We start from the raw sequence: 18,511 nt of genomic DNA on the forward strand, positions 1-18,511 counted from the left end.
AAGATTATAATAATATTATATTAAATTAAAACTTAAAAAAAATTATTATATTATAAGGTTTCTTTAAGGGGTTATATAAATATTATAAAAAATATTTAATTTACTTAAAAATAAGACTAATTTTATATAATAACTGGGCTATTTTTATAAAATATTATACCTAGTTTATTTATTATACCTAAGGATATTTCTTAACCTAACTTCCTCTGCTAATTATACTTACTAATATTAATTATAGCTATTAGTATAATACCTTTGTTATAATAGCCTATAGCCTAATTCTATAGACGGCGAATAGGATTAATGTTCTAGATGTCTACCTGTAGCTTATACACCTTCTCCTTCAAGGTTATTACCATCGTAGTGAGAGATAATACCACGTAGTCGTGGCATGCGTCGAATGGCTGGGATGCAGATAAGCCATGTACCTGCATCATAGTAATGCGAAGGTCAAAAAGAAGCCTATTAATTACATTCTGGAGGCAATCTAGAGTCTGCTGAACCTTTCTGATGCTTTCTAATATTACGAAGACTTCGTGTTATAATTGCAGAATATTGTTGAGGTGGATGTTACTGTGAGTTGGTGTTGTTGTGGTTGTTCCGTTTTGAGTGAGTTAGTAGTGATGGTCTTGTGTGCTGATGGCAGTAAAGTAAAGGTAGCGGTAAGGCCGAATTTATACTACTATCTCTTCTGTCAGATGCATTTTTCTTTATGATTATTTACTGTATAGATTAAAACCTGCGTTTCTTTGTTCTGAGTATGTTCTAGATGTCTGTAATTGTACTAGGTAGCTGCTTAGCATGTTCTATAATCTTGCAAATGCTTATAGTTACTAGTTAATAAAGATTAAAGTTATATAATTATGTGTCTGTGAAAGAGTAATATGATTGCTGTGGAGAAGCGTCGCCTCGGCTATCTTTCTCCTTCTATATTATGTAGTTTAGCAATTAAGGCAGGAGCAATTATTCTTATTATTATGAATATATCTATGTTTAAGTAGTTGTTATCTAAAATAAAGCATGATGAAGTTTGTTCCGACTCTCCTCTTTCCTCTCTCCTATAGTGTTCTTGCTCTTCAGGGCGTTCTTCAACGATCGGATCCTCAGTTTATTCACCTTACCTTCCATGGCGGTTTGGCTTCTTACTCTATTGCTTTCCCTGTTGATGGCAGTACTCGCAAGACTAGTAGGCGTCTCTATTAGCATATCCCGCTCAGCCGCTTACCCTATGTGCTCTTCTTCAGATCATGATCTCAGTGTCGATGTCATCCACAATTCAGACTACAATGCTCTTGAACAATGCTTCTTCGCCATCGAGGACCAAGCGAAGTTGACCTCCAAAGTCAGCACGAAGGATGGCTCCCAGCATATCCTCGACAACTCCCCTCGAGTGATCATCGCTGTCGACTGCACCGGCAGTTGTGTTCCTATGTACGGTAAGTACGCCAGATCTAACTCCCGTGATCCGGCATATCTGACGACGGTCAATGGTAGGCGAGTGCTATGATACACGCGGGCAGCCTGTAGGACCTTGCTGCAACGGTATGTGCATGGCCAATCGCTGTCGACCGTGGAACTCGACTTTGTCCTAGACTATTAGCATACTGAAGGGGTTTATGGCGAGAGTTCTTGGGAAAAGACGGTTATCATCCGATGAGTAAACGAGTAACGTTTCGATCATTCTTCTGAGGAAGTTTTTGGGTTGATATTTCGGTTATGGACTATCGTTTAAAGCATATTGAGTTTAAATTGACCAGAATGAGAATGCTTGTGTAACATAGCTGTGTTGTCACTGACCTCTTCGTATCGCATTAAACATCAAACCCTAAGTTGTGGACATGATAGAAGCATAGAGTAAATCTCAATTCTTGAAATGCAGGAAGGTATCTCATAAGTCTCATAAGTATCGTACAGTTGTCATAATCATTCTATCATCAACTCCATAGCAATGCGCCGATCCAATGCCTGTCAACAAGTGCTCTGGATTGTGTAACCTCCGTAATGCTTGAGCATGTTTTTAACGTAATTTTCAATCTTTGTGAAAACGAGTATTAGATACCATGAAAGAGAATAAACGCAGTGTCGTCAGCCATTATCGTCTGCGACTATGGCCATGGTGCTCGGGCACCCTTGTGGTTTGAGCTGAGGCAAGGTCAACGCCCTGCCTCATCAGTTTCTGTCTGGTACTGTTGGGATGCTTCTGGCCCATGAAGCCATCAACCAAGGCCGCACCAAGAGCAGCTGTTGCAACTTTGGCGCCCTTGGGGCCGAGCCAGGGACCAGATTCATGACCAGATTTCATCGCAGCTTGAGCACCAGCTGTGAAAGCAGTACGGGCACCAGCCTGGACCATGGGGTTCTGCCACCATGCAGTCCGTGGCTTGGTGCTAGCAGGCATGGAGCTGCGACGTCCGGCAGGACCGCTGCCGCGATTCTTCTGTGTGGTCGGAGGCCGACCTCGATTTGGAGATCGAGCAGGATCTCGCCCACGACGGTCTCTTGTTTGAGACCGTGGGCGTCGTCGACTGGCAGCAGCAGCGGCACTCGCTCCAGCTCCGGCAGCTCCAAGTTTGGCACCGTAATGATCATCCTCCGAGTCAGAGTCGGAGTCTGGATATCGTGACTTTCGACCCCGTCCTTGCGACTTAGAACGAGGTGACGGTGACACTGATCTTCCATGGCGCCGAGGCGATTCCGGCTCAGCATCGCGGTGCTTGGACCGTCGTTGGTCTCGAGGATCATCGGGGTATGCGCGTGAAGTTGGTTCCCGGGCATATGCATTACGATCGTAAGGATGCACTGGTGGAGCATCGCGCTCGAATCGAGGGTATCTGTCAGGTCGTGCGTCCCGTTTTCCACGGATGGGTAACTCCCGTTCCCGATCCCGATCCCGCCCTGAGCGAGGCTCGCGTGAAGATTGGCGAAATTCTCGCTCGGGGGAATGAGCATCGCGATCGGGACGAGCTGAGCGAGCCTTTCGGCGAGGTGAATCTGGCGGGGGTCCGAAGGGGGGGAGGGCTGATGTCTCGGCTTCGTCGATCAGGCCCGGCACTCCGTCCACGACGCTCCGGCTCATATCTGCGACGGGGACGGCCTTCTGCTCTCCGATCATCCATCATACGATCATCAGGGTACCCTGGCCTGCCAGGACTCGGAGGGCGGCGACTTCTTTGTGTCTTGTAGCGACGGGGAGGTGACGCATCTGTTGCCGGCTCTCTTCTGACTTTGCGGGGAGGAGGTGCATTTCGGTCATCGTAAGGGTCATACGACCTCCCGGGATCTGGCGCTACGTAGTCATCGTCATATCCGTATGGGCGCGCTTGTTGTCTGGACGGGCGGTAGTAGGCCATATGTGTAGCAGTGGTACGGGTGTTGAGACCTGTGAGAGTGGAAGATGGAGGCTCTGTCCGATGGTTTGTTTGCGTGTCTGAGAGGTGAAAGGGCTGGTAGGTTGACGTTGTTGTAAGAGAACAAAGGTTTATGTAACGTAGCCAGGAAGTTGTGAGTTGCCTAGGTGTGCATATCGATAGTGGAGAGGCAGAATGTTGGGGATAAATCCTTCTTTATGTAAAGAGGTGCCTGCATAAAACACGTAATGAAACAGGTGATTAGCGGCAAGAGGAGAGAGTAAAGGAGAACTCCGTATCCAGGGATCATCAAATATAGTAGGTCACAACTTGGGTCATGGCGCGGCTTGAATCTGAACCGGAAGTGAGACTGTCAGTGAGTGAGTGGGTGACCTTGGCGCGAGGATCAAAGGGCTAAGTCCCTAAGGTAGAGGAGGGGGCCGCTAACCAGATCTTCTCTTCCGTCATTGAAGAGGATGCATTAATTTCGCTGATGGGATGCATAAAACCAAGGCCAGAAATATGGCGTCGAGGTGCATTACCCGGAGAAGAATACCAGCCATCCAGCTCTGAGCTTGACAGGCTTTCCTGGGGAACTCGGTGTGGGTTCCATTAAAGACCCTGCATGTTCGACGTCATAAGATCCAACTGCTCAGCTGATTGACGTCACTACTCCCAAGGGTCTCGTCTCTCGTTACCTACAGAAAATGGCGGGACAAATGATTGGGAAAATAGCGAGTGATTTCTGGTCGATTCCTATCAATCGACGCATCTAATAGGGACAGGGTATCGCTCAAACACCTCTTTTGAGAAGGGAATTGTTAGTGTCTCATGAGGCCATCGGGGCGCTTCCTCTCATGACCTCAGCTTCATACGGAGGATGGCCGGTCTCTCCCCGGCAAGCAACCCGCCTTGCGCGACCCTTGGACGAATGTTAGATTGAAACGTGTGCTTCATCCTTCAAACAGGACTCATTGTAATTGTTGGCTACCGCCTTTCATGCCATCATGACGATGCTGAGCTTCTCTTCGGCCTCCGAGTCCGTGATACATCTATTGATCCAGGGAGTAGCATAGATGCTGCTCCTGGTGCCAATAGGAGATCGTGTATCATATGACGCTTCCACACGATTATGACAGTCACAGACACATGTTTGGTCGTAGTGATATCGAGAAACATTGAGAGATCTCATCACAGACAAGCAGTCATACTGCGAGGTTAGAACGTTCAGCTCAGATTCCAGACCAGATAGCTCCCCCTTGTCAAGATCAAAGTGATCGCTCTTTGATGGACTGGGGTTGCATGTGTTGTATCGGAAGTTTATCATGGGATCTCGTCGGCAATGCCAATCCAGCTGATCCCATTTAGTTAAACTTTCAGTTTGACGCAGGAGGACCAGGGTTCATCCATCCTGTACTGTAATATGCTGGGGTTTGACTCAGGCAAAAAGCAAGCTGACTGTGTGTATAATTGTGTTACCTGGTTCTCGTCGGTGTGGTATCCCTAGGCGCCTTGTCTAATGCAGTGGCAACCAGCCATCGACCCTTGAAGACAACGGGCTCGGGACTTACAATTTCCGCTCACAAATGATGGCGGTGAGAGTCGTCGGTTAAAACCGTCGTCATACCCAAACGTGAGATCAACAGAGGGGTATTTCGAGCAAACCTGTATGAAGCTCGGAAGATCGAGAGTAGTCATCTGGGGCAGAACAAGGTTGACCAGATCGGGATAAGGACGAGAAGAATTGGAAAGCTGGGAACGGAAACCTGCAGACCAAGAATCCATCCTGACCTGGGGAAATGGCGGGAAGAGGTTGAATTGAAGTGCCGGGGACCGGCAGTCACTGAAACTGAGCCATGAGGCTCAGCGCTTTGAGGCCAGAGTTCATGTTGTGCAACTCAGAACGCTCAAAGAACTCCATGTTGAGCCAAAGATGCACGTTTTGTGCTGGGTCTTTTATTAGGCCTGAGTAATTCTAAAAAGACGGCGTTATTTGGGTCAATATATCTTTGTTGACTGCCTCATGAACACGTAGCATCGCTCATCTTTCAGCTCGATTGCTGTTGCACGAAGCAAGGGCGAAACTGGGCAGAGTAACGTTATGTTAATAGAGGCACGAGAACACCAGAATAAGTCCGAGGTGCAGTGACTGAGACACCCTGGAAGACATCAATAGTTATTTCAATTCAGCTGTGATGATTTTGGGAGCTTGCGCCTTTACGGCGATCTATTGATGCATTGCATCGTGATTAACAACATCACGATGAGAGTCACGATAGCAATGATACATACACACATTCAACTGAGTTTCGGTGACCAGCGTCAATACAGATCGCAGACTTCCGGCCCACCGCTACCGGAACAACTCTCGGCCCTGGATAGCTCAATTAAAGATCATCAATCTCCCAGTGTTTCGTTCACTAAAAACTGTTAGCAGGCGAAACTCGGATAGGTGATAAAGCTCGGAGGACGGCGCTTTTCTGGGGCTCTTGGTCCGTTATCTTTTGCGCTTATCACACTTGACATGCCTCCAGGGCCTTTATCAACGAGTGAGCACAGGCCAATATTCAATAAGTGAGCCACACACTCCGCACGGTGTATCAAAGTTTCAGCACCAGCGCAGCACGCGACAGTACATCCAAGCTAGGAAGGTCATCAGCCACAAGCTGATCAACCGCCCGTTCCGTTAAAGACGGTGAGAAGCTTTTCCAACGTGCTAACAGCGACCGCAAAAACTTCACATCTTGAAGGCGAAACAGTCGCAATGAATCAAGAAACAACACCAAAGCGCCAATATTATAGTTCTAAGGCGCAATAGAAGAGCACAGCATTGCGCCGGCTTCTAGAAGGAAGGTGCTTACCCGACCTGTTCTAAAGATGTTCAGCTCCATCCATCCACACTGACCTCGAACCATTGAAATTGCAATGCTTGCTGTCTCAGCTCGTCCGTGTTGCCATATGTAACAGACCAACAAAGCCGATAAGCACAAGATCGATCCTACATCCTTACACCATTCAAATTGGACCCTCCGATATTGTGACTGTGCATTGTGTCTTTTGCAAGCTGTGCTCAACTTTCGAGTCATTTCCCTCCTCGTCGCACGAAACAAAGTCCCACGTGAACTACAATTGCTGGAGCCGCTTGATCATCATCATCAAAACAGCGGATGCTTGCAGTTGAATACGTTTGAGCTGCAACATGGCACCACATAGTCCAAGCCACAACGCGTCCAGTATTCGCTCGCACAGTCCGCTCCACCTCTTTTCGAAGCCTGCCAGTGACTTACAGTGACTCCATACCGTTAGAACGGAGAACAAAGAGCTAGGAGCAAATTCGAGTCTTCTGAATGGGCGGCTCGTCTCTGGGTGGCGTTACACCCGCGCCGCCGCTATCGCTATCGAACTCCACCTTACCCGCGCAATGGCTTGCATCCTCTTTTGCGGTTCCTGGGCAATTGTTCTGGCACTGCTCGTTGGCTGCTGGGCCAAGAGGCGACGACGTTTTGGGTAAGGGTTTAATCGGACGGAAATTCAACAATGGCAGCAAAAATTTTTGAAAGGATGAAAAAACCGGGGTCAATGGCTAAAAATCGACTGAGATGAATGTAGTGCCTCGGCCGATTCGTTCTTGCCATTCAATTTTTTGCGGAGCATCTCGAGGAAGCAGCTGCCCATTCACCGGAGACTGGGCAACCGGTACTATCACGAATTTGCCATCTGCAAATTTGCTCTCTTCTCTTTTTCCTCGCGCATCATCGCGAATCACCTCTTGCCTTGGCTGCAACACTTTGCTCACCTCTCAAGGGTTGGTTGAGCTGTATGTACCACTGACGTCTCTTTGTCGCCCTATTCTTCGCCGTCGTCTCCCCCGGGTCTCTCACGCAAACTCTAGAACTTTCACCAGCTGCAAGTCAAGTTCAACGCTGGCTCCAAGCGCATGACAGAAACAGAGAAACTGCTCCGAGCTTTATTTGATCAACCTTGCTAGGGCTTATATCTTTGCTCTGGCTCGAGCATTTCTTTGGACCTTCCCATCGGACCCTTGATATCGGGACGTTATTCTCTTCCCCGATACGGCACATTCGTCCGTCGTCGCATTACACCCTCTACTACTCGACAGATTGCGATCGGGACTCTTTACGTTTCCGTCACATCTTGGCCTACCTACTTAGGCGTCAATTGCATCTACAGGTACATACACTACGTGCGCATTGCATTACATTACGGCTTGCCTTGCACCACGTACTAGGTATACCAGCCGACGCCTCTTTTGTACTTCCATCAGTAAGTCTCTAGTCCATTGCCTTCCCTGGATCTTTTGTCGCCCTTGCGCATCAATGTACAACCTCTTCTATGTATAGTTTTGGACTTTGCGCCAATACACCCTTGCTCACATGCACCCAATCCCTAAAACCCCAGTTCCCAAGTTCCCCAGTCTCTTATCTCCCCCAGTTAAGATATCTGGGCTTGGACCCCCATTGCCTATCCCACCACATACATAACCTCCGTTGTCCCTCCATTAGCCTCCTCGGCCGCCTCCGACCCTCTTTATCGGAGACATACCGTTGGCTATCTATCTGTCTAGACTTGGCCAATACAGGAGCTAACTGTAAAAGAGTCTAGGACATTCGTCGAACGCTTTGGATCGCCATTAGTTAAAGACAGCTGCCTCCCGTCTGTCAATTCAACTTTCAATCTCGAGCTTCGCAGCACGCCGATCACACTTGTCCCGTGGCTTTTGGGTTTTGCTCAATTTTTGAATACCTTTTTGTCACATAGTCATTGTCAACCCAATCTTCAAGATGGGCTGGATGGACAAGACCAACCGCAAGATTGCGGCCAGTCCTGTTGGACGGTGGTTCCAGCTTGAGGGGTCGGGGTCATGTAAGTCAAATCGGCCACCTCCGATATCAACTTTCACAGCTAACGCTCTCTCCACATTAGCCTCGTGAACGCAAGGGCTCTCTCTTCTTCACTGAGATTCGAGCTGGTCTCGCTACCTTCTTTGCCATGGCCCTACATTATTGCTGTCAACTCTTCGATTGTTTCTGAATCCGGTGGTCCATGTATTTGCCCTACTTACAAGGACGGTGCTTGCGTCCCAGACGAAGCCTACCAGCTGTGTGTTGCCGAGGTCAAGCGTGATGCTGTCACTGCTACCGCTGCCATTTCTGCTCTGGCTACTTTCTTCATGGGCCTGCTTGCCAACCTTCCCGTCGGTCTCGCTCCTGGTATGGGTCTCAACGCCTACTTCACCTACACCGTCGTTGGTCCCAGCGGCTCTGGCCCCGTCCCTTATGAGCTTGCCCTTACAGCCATCTTCATTGAAGGCTTCATCTTCTTCGGTCTTGCTCTCTTCGGTATGCGTCAATGGCTTGCTCGCGCCATCCCCCGCTGTATCAAGCTCGCCACCAGTGTCGGTATCGGTCTCTTCTTGACGCTCATTGGTCTCACTTATAGCGAGGGTATCGGTCTGATTGTTGGTGCCGTTTCCACTCCTATGGAACTCGCAGGTTGTGAATCGCAATATCGGGACCCTGACACTGGTCTGTGCCCTTCCTCCCAGAAGATGAGAAGCCCTACCCTGTGGATTGGCATCTTCTGTGGCGGCATCTTCACCGTATTGCTCATGATGTACCGTGTCAAGGGTGCCATCATTGCTGGTATTCTTCTTGTCAGCATCATCTCCTGGCCACGAGACACTCCTGTGTCATATTTCCCCTACGACACCCTTGGCGACGATCGATTCAACTTCTTCAAGAAGGTTGTCGATTTCCATGAGATCAAGCACACCCTCAACGTCCTCCAGTTCAACATTTCTGGCCACAGCGGCCAGTTTGGTCTTGCGCTCATCACTTTCTTGTATGTCGACATCCTGGACTGTACTGGTACACTGTATGGTATGGCTCGTTTCGCCAACCTCGTCGATCCCGTTACCCAGGACTTTGAAGGCTCTTCGATTGCCTACATGGTCGACGCCCTGAGCATTTCCATTGGCGCTGTTTTCGGTGTTCCCCCCGTCACTGCTTTTGTCGAATCTGGTGCCGGTATTTCCGAGGGTGGAAAGACTGGTTTGACCGCCATGGTTGCCGGAATCTGCTTCTTCATTTCCATCTTCTTTGCGCCGATTTTTGCTTCCATTCCTCCTTGGGCCACCGGCTGCGTTCTCGTTCTTGTTGGTTCTATGATGGTTGGCGCGGTTACTGAGATCAACTGGCGTTACATGGGTGATGCTGTTCCTGCTTTCCTCACCATTGCCATCATGCCTTTTGCGTACTCCATTGCCGATGGTCTGATTGCTGGTATCTGCACATATATGTTGATCAACACCGTCGTTTTGGTCATCAAGGTTGTTTCCGGTGGTCGTATCGTGCCTCCCAACTATGAGGAGAGAGACGGCTGGACTTGGCGCATTCCCGGTGGTTTCTTGCCCCCCTGGTTGAACCGACTTGCTCACGGAAAGAAGGACTTCTGGCGTGAGGAGTTCCCTCCTGCTGCCAATGACACAACTGTGAACCAAAATGCCGTGCCTGAGGAGACTGGTTCTGATCATGGTGGATCTGAGGGCGGCAAGGTGCCTGAGACTACTCTTCCCCGTGAGAAGGAGACTTGAAAGGATATGGAAGAGTTTGCGGCTACTTAAAAATGTCAGTATGTTGAGTGAACGTAGGAGGATCTGAAAGATACCCAAGAAAACAATAACATGATGTTCTGTTTGATATGCCTGACCTGTCCTTGCAAGTGATGTCTCGTAAAGACGTGTCGCCCCGACTTCAAACTACACAGCCATGTCGAGGCCCGTCAGTCCCTAGCCCGGTTTCTCGGAGTTTTTGGCATTCGACTTACCGAAGGCGTACATGTCTGGGATGTGCCAGGTGACACTGGTGTAAGTAGCATGCCATGGTGTACGTGCACGATCCGTTGCACTGTGTTCTGGGAACTGAATACAGAGCGGACAATATACAATCAGATAAGTACGTATGATGAGACGAGTAGCACACAAGGCCTTCGTGTTTTCATATCTGAGCAACTGTCAAACAAGGCGTATCTACAGCTGGGTTTCATGCGAGTTCAACACAAATGAGCCTCATCCCCCAGCCTGTATCCAGTCCTCATAACAGGTCGTCTTTGAGATCTTCAAATCATAAATCATCGCTCTTCGCTAAGTAGTTTCGCTTTAAGCCATCAAAGCAATGTGCTTCAGTTCCCTAAGCCATCGTTAGCTTCTATCGTCAGTGGCTGGGGGGGGGGGGGGGGGGGTGGAATACTCCTGCACCTGGTGTCCACTTTCATGAGAGGATACTCACCTCTCGTCCCTCATCTCTTCCAAGCTCCTTCTGTCGCTCTCGCACTTCCTTTGCCCTTGCTACGAGCTTGGGAACGGGGTTGAGATCGACATCACTGCCAAGATGCCAGAACAGAGTACTCGAAATTCTGATCAGAGGTCTGTCAGGGAAGTCACACTTCCTCTTCTCAATGGTCTCAATGGTCTTCTCATTCACAATAACCTCGTGGAAGCCAGCTTTGATGAGTCCACCAGTGATGTGCTCAATCTGCTTGCCCGCTTGGACAAGGAGGTAGTTTCCTGGTGGGATCTTGACGGCAATACGGTTTCCGGTGTTGCGTGCCCAGATGTGAAGACCAGGGTAGCGGGAGCGACCATGGATGGTGAGGAAGTTGAGGTCTGTGTGGAAGCCGGCCAAGATGGTGTTCTTCTCGCCGTACTTGACCAGGTCTGAGGCTGTTGGGGCAAGAAGGTGAGGTCTGTTTACGCACGTGAGTTTGGGCGACTGCTATGATATTGTGAGGGAACTTACCCGTATTTTCCAGCATCGCTGAAGAACTGAGCTGGTAGGTCTAGACCAACGGCGGTCATCTCTGCCAACTTGGATACACTATGACATTGATCAGCACTCGAGGGCTCAAAAGAAGGAAACTCGGGGACTTACGCGCTCTTCATAGACGTCCCCCACTGGTTCATGGCTGGCTCCCATCGGTCTCTGATATGAGGGGCTTCAGGGACCACGTTTGGGGCGTTCAATCCAGGGAACTCGGTCTCAAAAGGCGGTTGCTCGCTCATTCTCCAGAAGAATCTGCACTTGGGATCCGGTGAGTGAGCTGAGATATCTAACGGTCTTTGTGAAGGGTCGAGTCTCTGAATAACATCGAGGCATGGCTCATCAACAGCACACTTGGGCTTTTCTGTGTTCTCTAATGTGACACCAATTTGATAGCTCAGCTCAGGCTTCTCATCTTTTCTGAGGGCCTCTTCGGGTTGAGCAAAGTAATCTTCAAGAATGTCGAGGAAAGTTGAGTTATCCTCCTCTGAGACTCGGCTGTCGTGAAGGACGAGAGCACCGTATGTGATGAGGGCGTTGGCTGCTTTTCTGCACTCTTCTTGAACGGCCTCTGAGTCAAGAGGGTTGTTTAGATAGACATCGAGGTCAATCACGGGGAGATCCATGGATTGTTCTGCTGACACCATTTTGTAAGGTAGTTCGTATAGATGACTGAGATACGTTGAGAGGTGAGATAAGCAGATGTCGACACCACAATCAGCCCTCAATTTATCCACATCCCGCAGCAGAATATATATGAGGAAAAAGGAGAAAATGAGGATTCAGTGAAACAACAAAAATTCTTTTCTTGGTGTTCCACTTCGGGAAGCTGTTACGGATTGAATCTGTGTTCTTTGGGAGAAACGTCGATTACACGAGCTTTGATTGGTCAGGAGCTTGTGGCCCAGAGACGGAGTTGGCCGGTCCCCGACAGCAACTGATCATGAGGGACGGACTTGGGCGGAATTGAACGGACTTGCAATAAGAATGTTACATTCAGACACCGAATAGACCTCTTATATACGAATAACTAGTGTGAGAATAGGCTCTTGCCATATTTGTATGCTTGGCCCGTATCTCCGGTGCGAATGGAAAGCGAACCAGTCAAGTTGACCTAGCTATCTCTCACTAGAACAGGCGTTAAGCGGACATAGCATATCTCAAGTAGCAAACATCCATCTCATCTTCAAACTTTGAGAATAATGTGAAGAGGATGAGACTCTGGTAGTGGCAGTCCATAACATGAGGCGTAGGATTATGGTTGTCCATGGTCTACGTGCCTGTACCGTATCACGACTTTTCAGTAGCAGACATGGACAAGGCCTACTCAGTCCACCGCAGCTCATTCCTTGTAGAACAAGATGCTTAAGCTAATCAACTTACGTTCTTTCAAGCCTAAATTGTCAAGGTCATCATAAAAACACAAATATGGCACAAAAGATTGGTTCAAGGAATATATTTCCATCTCACAAATAAACTCGCCAGGCCGTCGAGGCAATGCCCACCTCCGCTGGTAATATACACCTCTTTTCCCATCCAATCCTCCTCTCGCTCTCCGTAAATCTTAATTTCCCTCCTCTCTTACGAGCGCTCAGCCTCAAGTTCCCGCTCAGCCTGCTGGTAGTACTTGGCTGTGTCGACACCATGCTGGTTATGGTTGACAAAGTTGAACCAAGGAATCGTGCTAAGGAACAGAGCAGAGTATCTGCTCTGTCGGGCAGCAACACCCTGAAGATGAGGGCTTAGCCGGCTAACGCCATATAGAGGCTCACCCTTCTTAACCTTATCAACCATCTCGCGCATATCCATCTCAATCTCGCGGGCGTTCTCGGTGGCGCCGTAAAATCGGACTATTCAGATTAGTTCAGTTACTCAATGTCCTCCGGGTGCTGTAAACGTACGGGCTGATCGCTGGTAGAAGTAGAGGAAACCACCCAAGAGACCAACACCACCAGCCAGTCGCATGGCCTTGGGGAAACCGCCCTTGCCTACGTGTGAGGGGGCGAACTTCTCGAGGGCGTAGAGAGCAGCGGGAGCGAAAGCAGCGGCGACGGTGCCGGCGATGTAATCGGATGTACGGGCATAACCCACGACTCGCTTGAAGTGACTGCCGAGGATCAGCAAAGCTCAACCCAATCCAACCCAAATCCAAGCAATTCGATTCTCCAATGCATTCCATTTCATTCCTATCGTCGTCGCTGGGTATCGGAGGGGCTCAGGTTACGTACGGATCGTTGTCAATGAGCTATAACATCATCAGTTAGCAACTGCAATTGCTCCATTAATTGAAGCGTCACTTACGGGATACTCGGTCTGAACGACCTTGCTGGTCCCGACAAAGGACGGGGTCGACTGCTTTGTCGCTGTCTCAGCCATTGTGTGATGCGTCGTCCGTGGCAGTCAATTCCTTGAATACTACCACCAAAGCCTTTCGAGGTCGTCGGTTTCGGTACATTCAGAAGCTGGAGCCGGAGTGGAGGCCTGAGGATACTGATCACGTGCTTTGGTCAGCCCATCGAAGTTGGCGATGATTGGTCACGTGGAGATCGGTGGGGGTGAGAATCAATTAAGCTCTCGACGCGTCTCCCCAGTTCAAGACGCGTTAAGCATTGAGTCCACCAGATCCTCAAGATCTTTTTATATAACCACAAGACAAGATGCCTACACTAGACTCAGATCCCGCCAACGGGCTTGATAACTACGATGTTGACGACTTTTCTGACGATCCATTTGCATCGCCACCACCCGAAGCGGCCAACAAGAAGCGAAAAGAGCCAGATTCTGGTCTCGGTATTGATGAAGAGGTTGATGTCAAGAAGAGGGCGCGAGTTCCCAATGTGAAACTCGACGAAGAGAGGTGCGGAAATATAATACTGCGTGGTCTCAAGTGATACTGACATTATGTAGATTACTTGGACCAAAGGGTATTCCCAAGCTGAGACAAAGGGCGAAGGATCTCAAGATTAAAGGCAAAGGCCATGAAGTATGCCACCATCTGCCAATTAGCACAGTGGAAACACACTAACAGTCAGTTCAGTTCTCTGACGCCTCTCGACTACTATCCTTCTACCAACTATGGCTAGACGACCTCTTCCCAAAAGCTAAATTCCTCGACGCTCTTACAATGGTCGAAAAGGCGGGCCACAAGAAACGAGTCATGATTGCACGAAACGATTACATCAACGAAAGCAAACCCAAAGATAGAACTGCAGACGACGAAGAAGAGGACGACATGTTTGGTGAAAACGATGCATCAAAACCTACAGAGCAGGAGGGTACAAGACCAAAAACACCAGAGCAAGACACAGGTGTGCCAGACGATGACGATCTTTACGGTGCCACACCACGAGCTGCACAACGAAATTCAGGACCAATTGTCCCCATCCGCAACGACGTTCCAGAAGATGATGATTTCGAGGCTCTTATCGCCGAGGCAGCAAGTCACGATGCAGCTCCGAGAGCGAGAACAAACCCTACACCAGCAGAGCCAGATGACGATGACCTAGATGCTCTCATGGCGGAAGCTGAGAGCCATGATCAGACGAGCAAAGAGAAGGGGCAAGGGTCGAAAGATAAGGAGACGAATAATTTTGATGATGAAGAGGCGGCTATGCAAGAGATGGATGGGTTATGGTAATGCTGCAAAAGATATCAAGATAGTTTGGCGTTGGGCGTTTAGTTAAGCGCGAGTTTTATGTCGTCGGCGCATGTCATTGAACAATCAATTAATCTTGTTGCCAATCAAATGTTATTCATCAAGAGTATTGCTTGCTTCTAGGTTACCGATCTCGAGATATATGATTGCTCAACTTCAGATGATACTGGCAACTGCACGGAAAACAGAGTCTTACAGATATGTCATGGTGGTCAAAGAAATAGAAAGACTTCGAATAAGAACAATCCTCAGCGAAGTTTAAACAAGTTAATCAAGTGCGCTAATACTCTTCAACATTACCTCCTCTTTTTCGCATCCATACTGGACTCTGGAGTCTCTTGACGCTGAAAGACAACTGAAGATTGAGTGTCAATATCGTTTTAATGAGTATCACAAACTGAGGCAACAACTAAGTCGGCATTCAAGGCAAAGGCAATGATCACGGGAATAGAACAGATAGTGTTGGTCATACGCTTCTTTGAGCGTTCGTTGTATTGTTACACAAAAGATTTAACTGATAGGCTTTATTGCCAGTCCCCCCTGGGACATTGATCCTTTGCGCCTTGCACCGTTTTTTTCCCAAATCAAAACATTATCACATTACGGTAGATCATCATGGATATAACTCTCATAATGTCTGTACCCGATTGTTCTCTTCCTCCAATATCACTGACAAAGCAGCCTTCTTGCTTGGTTGATGTACACGTAGTGGAGAGCGAGTCTCAGGGTCGGGGACCTCGCCAGCTTCACGCTGAATTCGGGCCTCCTCTGTGCGGATGGCCCAGAGGAGTGTCAACAATAGTTCACGCGACGGCAAAGTAATTTCGGAGAAACACCTTACCAACTCGTCTTGGCCGCGCGAATCCTCAGTCTCGCGCTCCGACTTCTCGACCCTGTCATCGCGTCCCTCAGACACCAACCGCAATGCCACCAACGTCGCATCCGTTAGAGGACGCGCCAGGGAGGGGCTGCTGGATAGGATTTTCCGAAGAGACTTGATTCTCAAGTTCGTAGAAGCGGAACTCGTCGCTGAGGATCGCAGCGGCGTCGTCGGTTGGCTTCTGGAGCTCTGCCGTGATGCCGTTGTCGGTGTCGTTGATGAAGGTGTTGTACAATTCGTCGTTGAAGCTGTTGTCGAGATTGAACGGGGACGTGTCAAAGTCCAGATAAGGCTCGTCAGTAGCTGAGGAGAAGGGTGAAGAGAGATGCCCGCTTTCAATGAGATAGCGATCTGTGTCAAGGGACGTTGACAGAAATTCAGAACCACCGCAGCTGAAAAGAGTGTCATCTGAAGTGGCAGGAGCCAGGCCAATGTTGGCTGAGTCAAGGTTGTGGGTGACTGGGACTGGAACATCTTCGACACCTCCGCCGACATGTGACACTGCAGGTCGGACAACATCGCAGCAGGACGTTGTGTCAGGTCGGGAGAGGTGTTTTCAGATTGTTCCAGGATTGTCTCCTTGGCCGGCTCCTGTTGGAGGATCTCTTCAGATTCTTCGGGGACGGGTGATAGGCAGGGGGATAGTGCCATGGGGTCGACGGTGGCATTGGGAGACACCGTGGTCTCCGTTGGCTGGTGTGTTGTTTGGGGGCTGAAGAGCTCTTGTGACAGAGGGGGAAGACCATTGGCCTTTCGCATCTGTGCAAGCTCATCCATGAGCCGGGCGTTCATCTGCTCAGCCTGTTGGATGGCAGCCTCGAGGTCCTTGTTCCTCTTCTCGAGCTGCTCAACCTCCTGCCTCTTGCGTTCACGAGAGGACTGGGCCGCGCGGCGGTTCCGTAGAACGCGCTCAACTCGGCGTTGCTCCTTTTCATCAGCGGTCTTGGCTCGCTTTCTGCGTGGGGAGTTAGTGGAACCGTTCGTGACATCATCTTCAGTTGTCGTTGGTTCATACCTAGGAGGGAGGTTTGTCTTGGGCTCGGGAAGGACTTGGCCCCATGACTTTCTCTTCTTGGTGGTCTTTTTCTCAGGGGCTGGAGAAGGGCTTGGTGTTGATGCAACGCCCTCCTCCTGCTTGATCATCGGTAGTAGAGAGTCATCGTTGTAGGACTTTGGTGTCAACATGTCCATGGGGTTCACTGTTGAAGCTGCGCTAGGGGTGGTAGCGGCGAAGAGTGATGTGTAGGCATCTTCAGGAGCTGACATGAGAGACTCGGCTGGAGACTGGAAGAATTGGGAAGCTGGTGACCCTTGTTGCTCCATGTTTGTGTTTGTTTGTGTGATTAGGTGTGTGGTTTGTTTGGATGGAGAATCTGGAATTGGGTCTGAAATTCAGATACAGCAACGGATATTATGGGGATAAGTAGCTGTTATTAGAGATGTATGAGGCGCAGGCAGCGATGTTCCACCATCACAAGACTTGGCCAAAGTGTGAGTCAGTGACTAGACTTTGATTGCGTCTGCCTTGATCAACTATGAGTCAGGTCAGGTGATGGTGATGACGATGTGGAAAGGAGCTTCAAGAGGAAGAGGACAGGTGTTCACTCTGTATTAGCGACCTTAATTGCTGGGTGCTTGTCGGTTTGGGAATGGAAAGGTCAACTTGGTAGGAGCGGGCAGGCCCTCTTTATCTCTTGAGGACACGTTGAGAGTTTGGAGGGGCAAGGCTCGGTAGATGTAACTGCCTGAGGCACCAACCCCTGAGATGGGGTACCAAGACTACCCCCTGAAGTCGTTTTGCGAGCCTAAAGAGGGAAGGTGCTCTCGGATAGGACCCTTCTGGTGCCGGGATGCACTGGTGCACTTCGCTACCCGGCCCCTCCTGGAACAGGCTTTCAGGGGGCGCAAGTTACGCCACCGAGCGACACGCACCTCGACTGCAGGGGGGCTTAGGAATCTGCCCCACAGCGCATGCCGTAGGTCTCATTGGCGGAATACGATCTGACACAGCGCTGTCCGGGCCTGTACGGAGCCCCATCGACCGTTCGAGTTTCCAAAAAAAGGGGGTTGATCAATCGGAGGCCGTGAGACCTTGGGTTCAGTCCGCCCGTTAGTTAGTTGACGGGCCTGACGGAGCACTGAGCCTGCGGTGCCAGAAACGCCGTTCTTTGTTCAGTAGGTGACGGACCTTGTAGCTCCTTGTGCCTCATTTTGAGGATGGTGCGATGATCCATTGCGGAGAGATTGTACTCGGTACTCGTGGTGGGTGCACGAGAATAACGATCAATAACTCAAAAGCTGATGAGGCTCGTGTAACAAACCACAGACCCCGTGTTGGTGGCTTTAATTTTAGAGAACGCGAGAGATGTAATAATACCTGCGTAAGATAAGCCCAAAAACTGCCGATTCTCATGAATACGCTTCAGCCATTTCTCCCTGTGGGTGGTGCAGCCCGTGCATTCCCATGGAGGAGAAAAGGCTATTGAAATGTCGTGATCCCCTCTTCTTGATAATAACCACTGATATGGATCTACATCATCAACTCAACAAGAGGCTTTCATCAACTCTATTCCGCAGGTAGTTATTCACACTTTGCAGAGTTTAGCATGGCCCTATAGCATGTTTGTTTCCCCCGAGGCGTCTTATTCTGCACAATGACGAGATCTCAAAGTATGGATACACCAAAGGAAAATGGGCGAAGGAGGTCGAAGGAATGGATCCGACAACCACACAATTCTAGGTGCCTCCCACTGTAATTCCTCTGCCCAGCGCTCACGATATGGAGAGTCCT

General features: G+C 49.4%; 7 protein-coding genes across 14 annotated transcripts; 3 read left to right on the plus strand and 4 right to left on the minus strand.

Moving 5' to 3' along the window:
* Positions 1 to 1,023: 1,023 nt before the first annotated feature.
* On the plus strand, positions 1,024 to 1,592 carry FOXG_15619 (uncharacterized protein; the record flags this gene model as incomplete). Its single annotated transcript, XM_018395716.1, has 3 exons — positions 1,024 to 1,186; positions 1,245 to 1,436; positions 1,495 to 1,592. The coding sequence occupies 3 exons, from the start codon at positions 1,024 to 1,026 to the stop codon at positions 1,590 to 1,592; spliced, it is 453 nt and encodes a 150-aa protein (XP_018255966.1).
* Positions 1,593 to 1,602: 10 nt separating this feature from the next.
* FOXG_15620 (uncharacterized protein) lies at positions 1,603 to 5,833 on the minus strand. 3 transcript variants are annotated; one of them, XM_018395719.1, is made up of 3 exons: positions 3,796 to 5,833; positions 1,798 to 3,700; positions 1,686 to 1,721 (listed from the first exon to the last, which is right to left on the minus strand). In XM_018395719.1, exon 2 carries the CDS (start codon positions 3,110 to 3,112, stop codon positions 2,093 to 2,095), a length of 1,020 nt encoding a protein of 339 aa, XP_018255969.1. In that variant the 5' UTR covers positions 3,113 to 3,700; positions 3,796 to 5,833; the 3' UTR covers positions 1,686 to 1,721; positions 1,798 to 2,092. The 3 variants fall into 3 exon arrangements, with proteins under 3 accessions (XP_018255967.1, XP_018255969.1, XP_018255968.1); XM_018395718.1 differs by having other exon boundaries at positions 1,798 to 3,717; XM_018395717.1 differs by having other exon boundaries at positions 1,603 to 3,717.
* Positions 5,834 to 6,699: 866 nt separating this feature from the next.
* On the plus strand, positions 6,700 to 10,128 carry FOXG_15621 (MFS transporter, AGZA family, xanthine/uracil permease). 6 transcript variants are annotated; one of them, XM_018395725.1, is made up of 4 exons: positions 6,700 to 7,538; positions 7,597 to 7,631; positions 7,964 to 8,231; positions 8,292 to 10,068. In XM_018395725.1, the coding sequence occupies exon 4, from the start codon at positions 8,539 to 8,541 to the stop codon at positions 9,958 to 9,960; it is 1,422 nt and encodes a 473-aa protein (XP_018255975.1). In that variant the 5' UTR covers positions 6,700 to 7,538; positions 7,597 to 7,631; positions 7,964 to 8,231; positions 8,292 to 8,538; the 3' UTR covers positions 9,961 to 10,068. The 6 variants fall into 6 exon arrangements, with proteins under 6 accessions (XP_018255975.1, XP_018255972.1, XP_018255973.1 ...); XM_018395722.1 differs by having other exon boundaries at positions 6,700 to 7,631; positions 8,292 to 10,128; XM_018395723.1 differs by having other exon boundaries at positions 7,964 to 10,068.
* Positions 7,035 to 12,082, minus strand: FOXG_15622 (uncharacterized protein). Its single transcript, XM_018395726.1, has 6 exons — positions 11,297 to 12,082; positions 11,165 to 11,242; positions 10,616 to 11,111; positions 10,194 to 10,555; positions 10,035 to 10,125; positions 7,035 to 9,982 (listed from the first exon to the last, which is right to left on the minus strand). Exons 1-3 carry the CDS (start codon positions 11,830 to 11,832, stop codon positions 10,637 to 10,639), a joined length of 1,089 nt encoding a protein of 362 aa, XP_018255976.1. The 5' UTR covers positions 11,833 to 12,082; the 3' UTR covers positions 7,035 to 9,982; positions 10,035 to 10,125; positions 10,194 to 10,555; positions 10,616 to 10,636.
* Positions 12,083 to 12,574: 492 nt separating this feature from the next.
* FOXG_15623 (NADH-ubiquinone oxidoreductase 21 kDa subunit) lies at positions 12,575 to 13,706 on the minus strand. The gene is made up of 4 exons (XM_018395727.1): positions 13,487 to 13,706; positions 13,414 to 13,430; positions 13,087 to 13,292; positions 12,575 to 13,035 (listed from the first exon to the last, which is right to left on the minus strand). The coding sequence occupies exons 1-4, from the start codon at positions 13,559 to 13,561 to the stop codon at positions 12,767 to 12,769; spliced, it is 567 nt and encodes a 188-aa protein (XP_018255977.1). The 5' UTR covers positions 13,562 to 13,706; the 3' UTR covers positions 12,575 to 12,766.
* Positions 13,707 to 13,763: 57 nt separating this feature from the next.
* On the plus strand, positions 13,764 to 15,129 carry FOXG_15624 (replication fork protection complex subunit Csm3/Swi3). Its single transcript, XM_018395728.1, has 3 exons — positions 13,764 to 14,042; positions 14,093 to 14,168; positions 14,223 to 15,129. Exons 1-3 carry the CDS (start codon positions 13,843 to 13,845, stop codon positions 14,820 to 14,822), a joined length of 876 nt encoding a protein of 291 aa, XP_018255978.1. The 5' UTR covers positions 13,764 to 13,842; the 3' UTR covers positions 14,823 to 15,129.
* Positions 15,130 to 15,206: 77 nt separating this feature from the next.
* FOXG_15625 (uncharacterized protein) lies at positions 15,207 to 17,473 on the minus strand. The gene is made up of 2 exons (XM_018395729.1): positions 16,736 to 17,473; positions 15,207 to 16,675 (listed from the first exon to the last, which is right to left on the minus strand). The coding sequence occupies exons 1-2, from the start codon at positions 17,041 to 17,043 to the stop codon at positions 15,469 to 15,471; spliced, it is 1,515 nt and encodes a 504-aa protein (XP_018255979.1). The 5' UTR covers positions 17,044 to 17,473; the 3' UTR covers positions 15,207 to 15,468.
* Positions 17,474 to 18,511: the final 1,038 nt, after the last annotated feature.

Source organism: Fusarium oxysporum, chromosome 8 (assembly GCF_000149955.1).
Source record: "Fusarium oxysporum f. sp. lycopersici 4287 chromosome 8, whole genome shotgun sequence".
Lineage (NCBI taxonomy): Eukaryota > Fungi > Ascomycota > Sordariomycetes > Hypocreales > Nectriaceae > Fusarium > Fusarium oxysporum.

Excerpts from the sequence above, each read along its gene's own strand:
- FOXG_15622 (XM_018395726.1), bottom strand. The coding sequence starts at position 11,832 with ATGGTGTCAGCAGAACAATCCATGGATCTCCCCGTGATTGACCTCGAT. Across the intron at positions 11,243-11,296 it reads GGGACGTCTATGAAGAGCGC|TGTATCCAAGTTGGCAGAGA; the intron begins GTAAGTCCCCGA and ends TCAATGTCATAG. Across the intron at positions 11,112-11,164 it reads AGCGATGCTGGAAAATACGG|ACCTCACCTTCTTGCCCCAA; the intron begins GTAAGTTCCCTC and ends GTGCGTAAACAG.
- FOXG_15620 (XM_018395717.1), bottom strand. The coding sequence starts at position 3,112 with ATGATCGGAGAGCAGAAGGCCGTCCCCGTCGCAGATATGAGCCGGAGC.
- FOXG_15621 (XM_018395721.1), top strand. The coding sequence starts at position 8,539 with ATGGGCCTGCTTGCCAACCTTCCCGTCGGTCTCGCTCCTGGTATGGGT.
- FOXG_15625 (XM_018395729.1), bottom strand. The coding sequence starts at position 17,043 with ATGGAGCAACAAGGGTCACCAGCTTCCCAATTCTTCCAGTCTCCAGCC. Across the intron at positions 16,676-16,735 it reads AAGACAAACCTCCCTCCTAG|AAAGCGAGCCAAGACCGCTG; the intron begins GTATGAACCAAC and ends CTCCCCACGCAG.
- FOXG_15623 (XM_018395727.1), bottom strand. The coding sequence starts at position 13,561 with ATGGCTGAGACAGCGACAAAGCAGTCGACCCCGTCCTTTGTCGGGACC. Across the intron at positions 13,036-13,086 it reads CTTCTACCAGCGATCAGCCC|TCCGATTTTACGGCGCCACC; the intron begins GTACGTTTACAG and ends TAATCTGAATAG.
- FOXG_15624 (XM_018395728.1), top strand. The coding sequence starts at position 13,843 with ATGCCTACACTAGACTCAGATCCCGCCAACGGGCTTGATAACTACGAT. Across the intron at positions 14,043-14,092 it reads GTGAAACTCGACGAAGAGAG|ATTACTTGGACCAAAGGGTA; the intron begins GTGCGGAAATAT and ends GACATTATGTAG. Across the intron at positions 14,169-14,222 it reads TTAAAGGCAAAGGCCATGAA|TTCTCTGACGCCTCTCGACT; the intron begins GTATGCCACCAT and ends CAGTCAGTTCAG.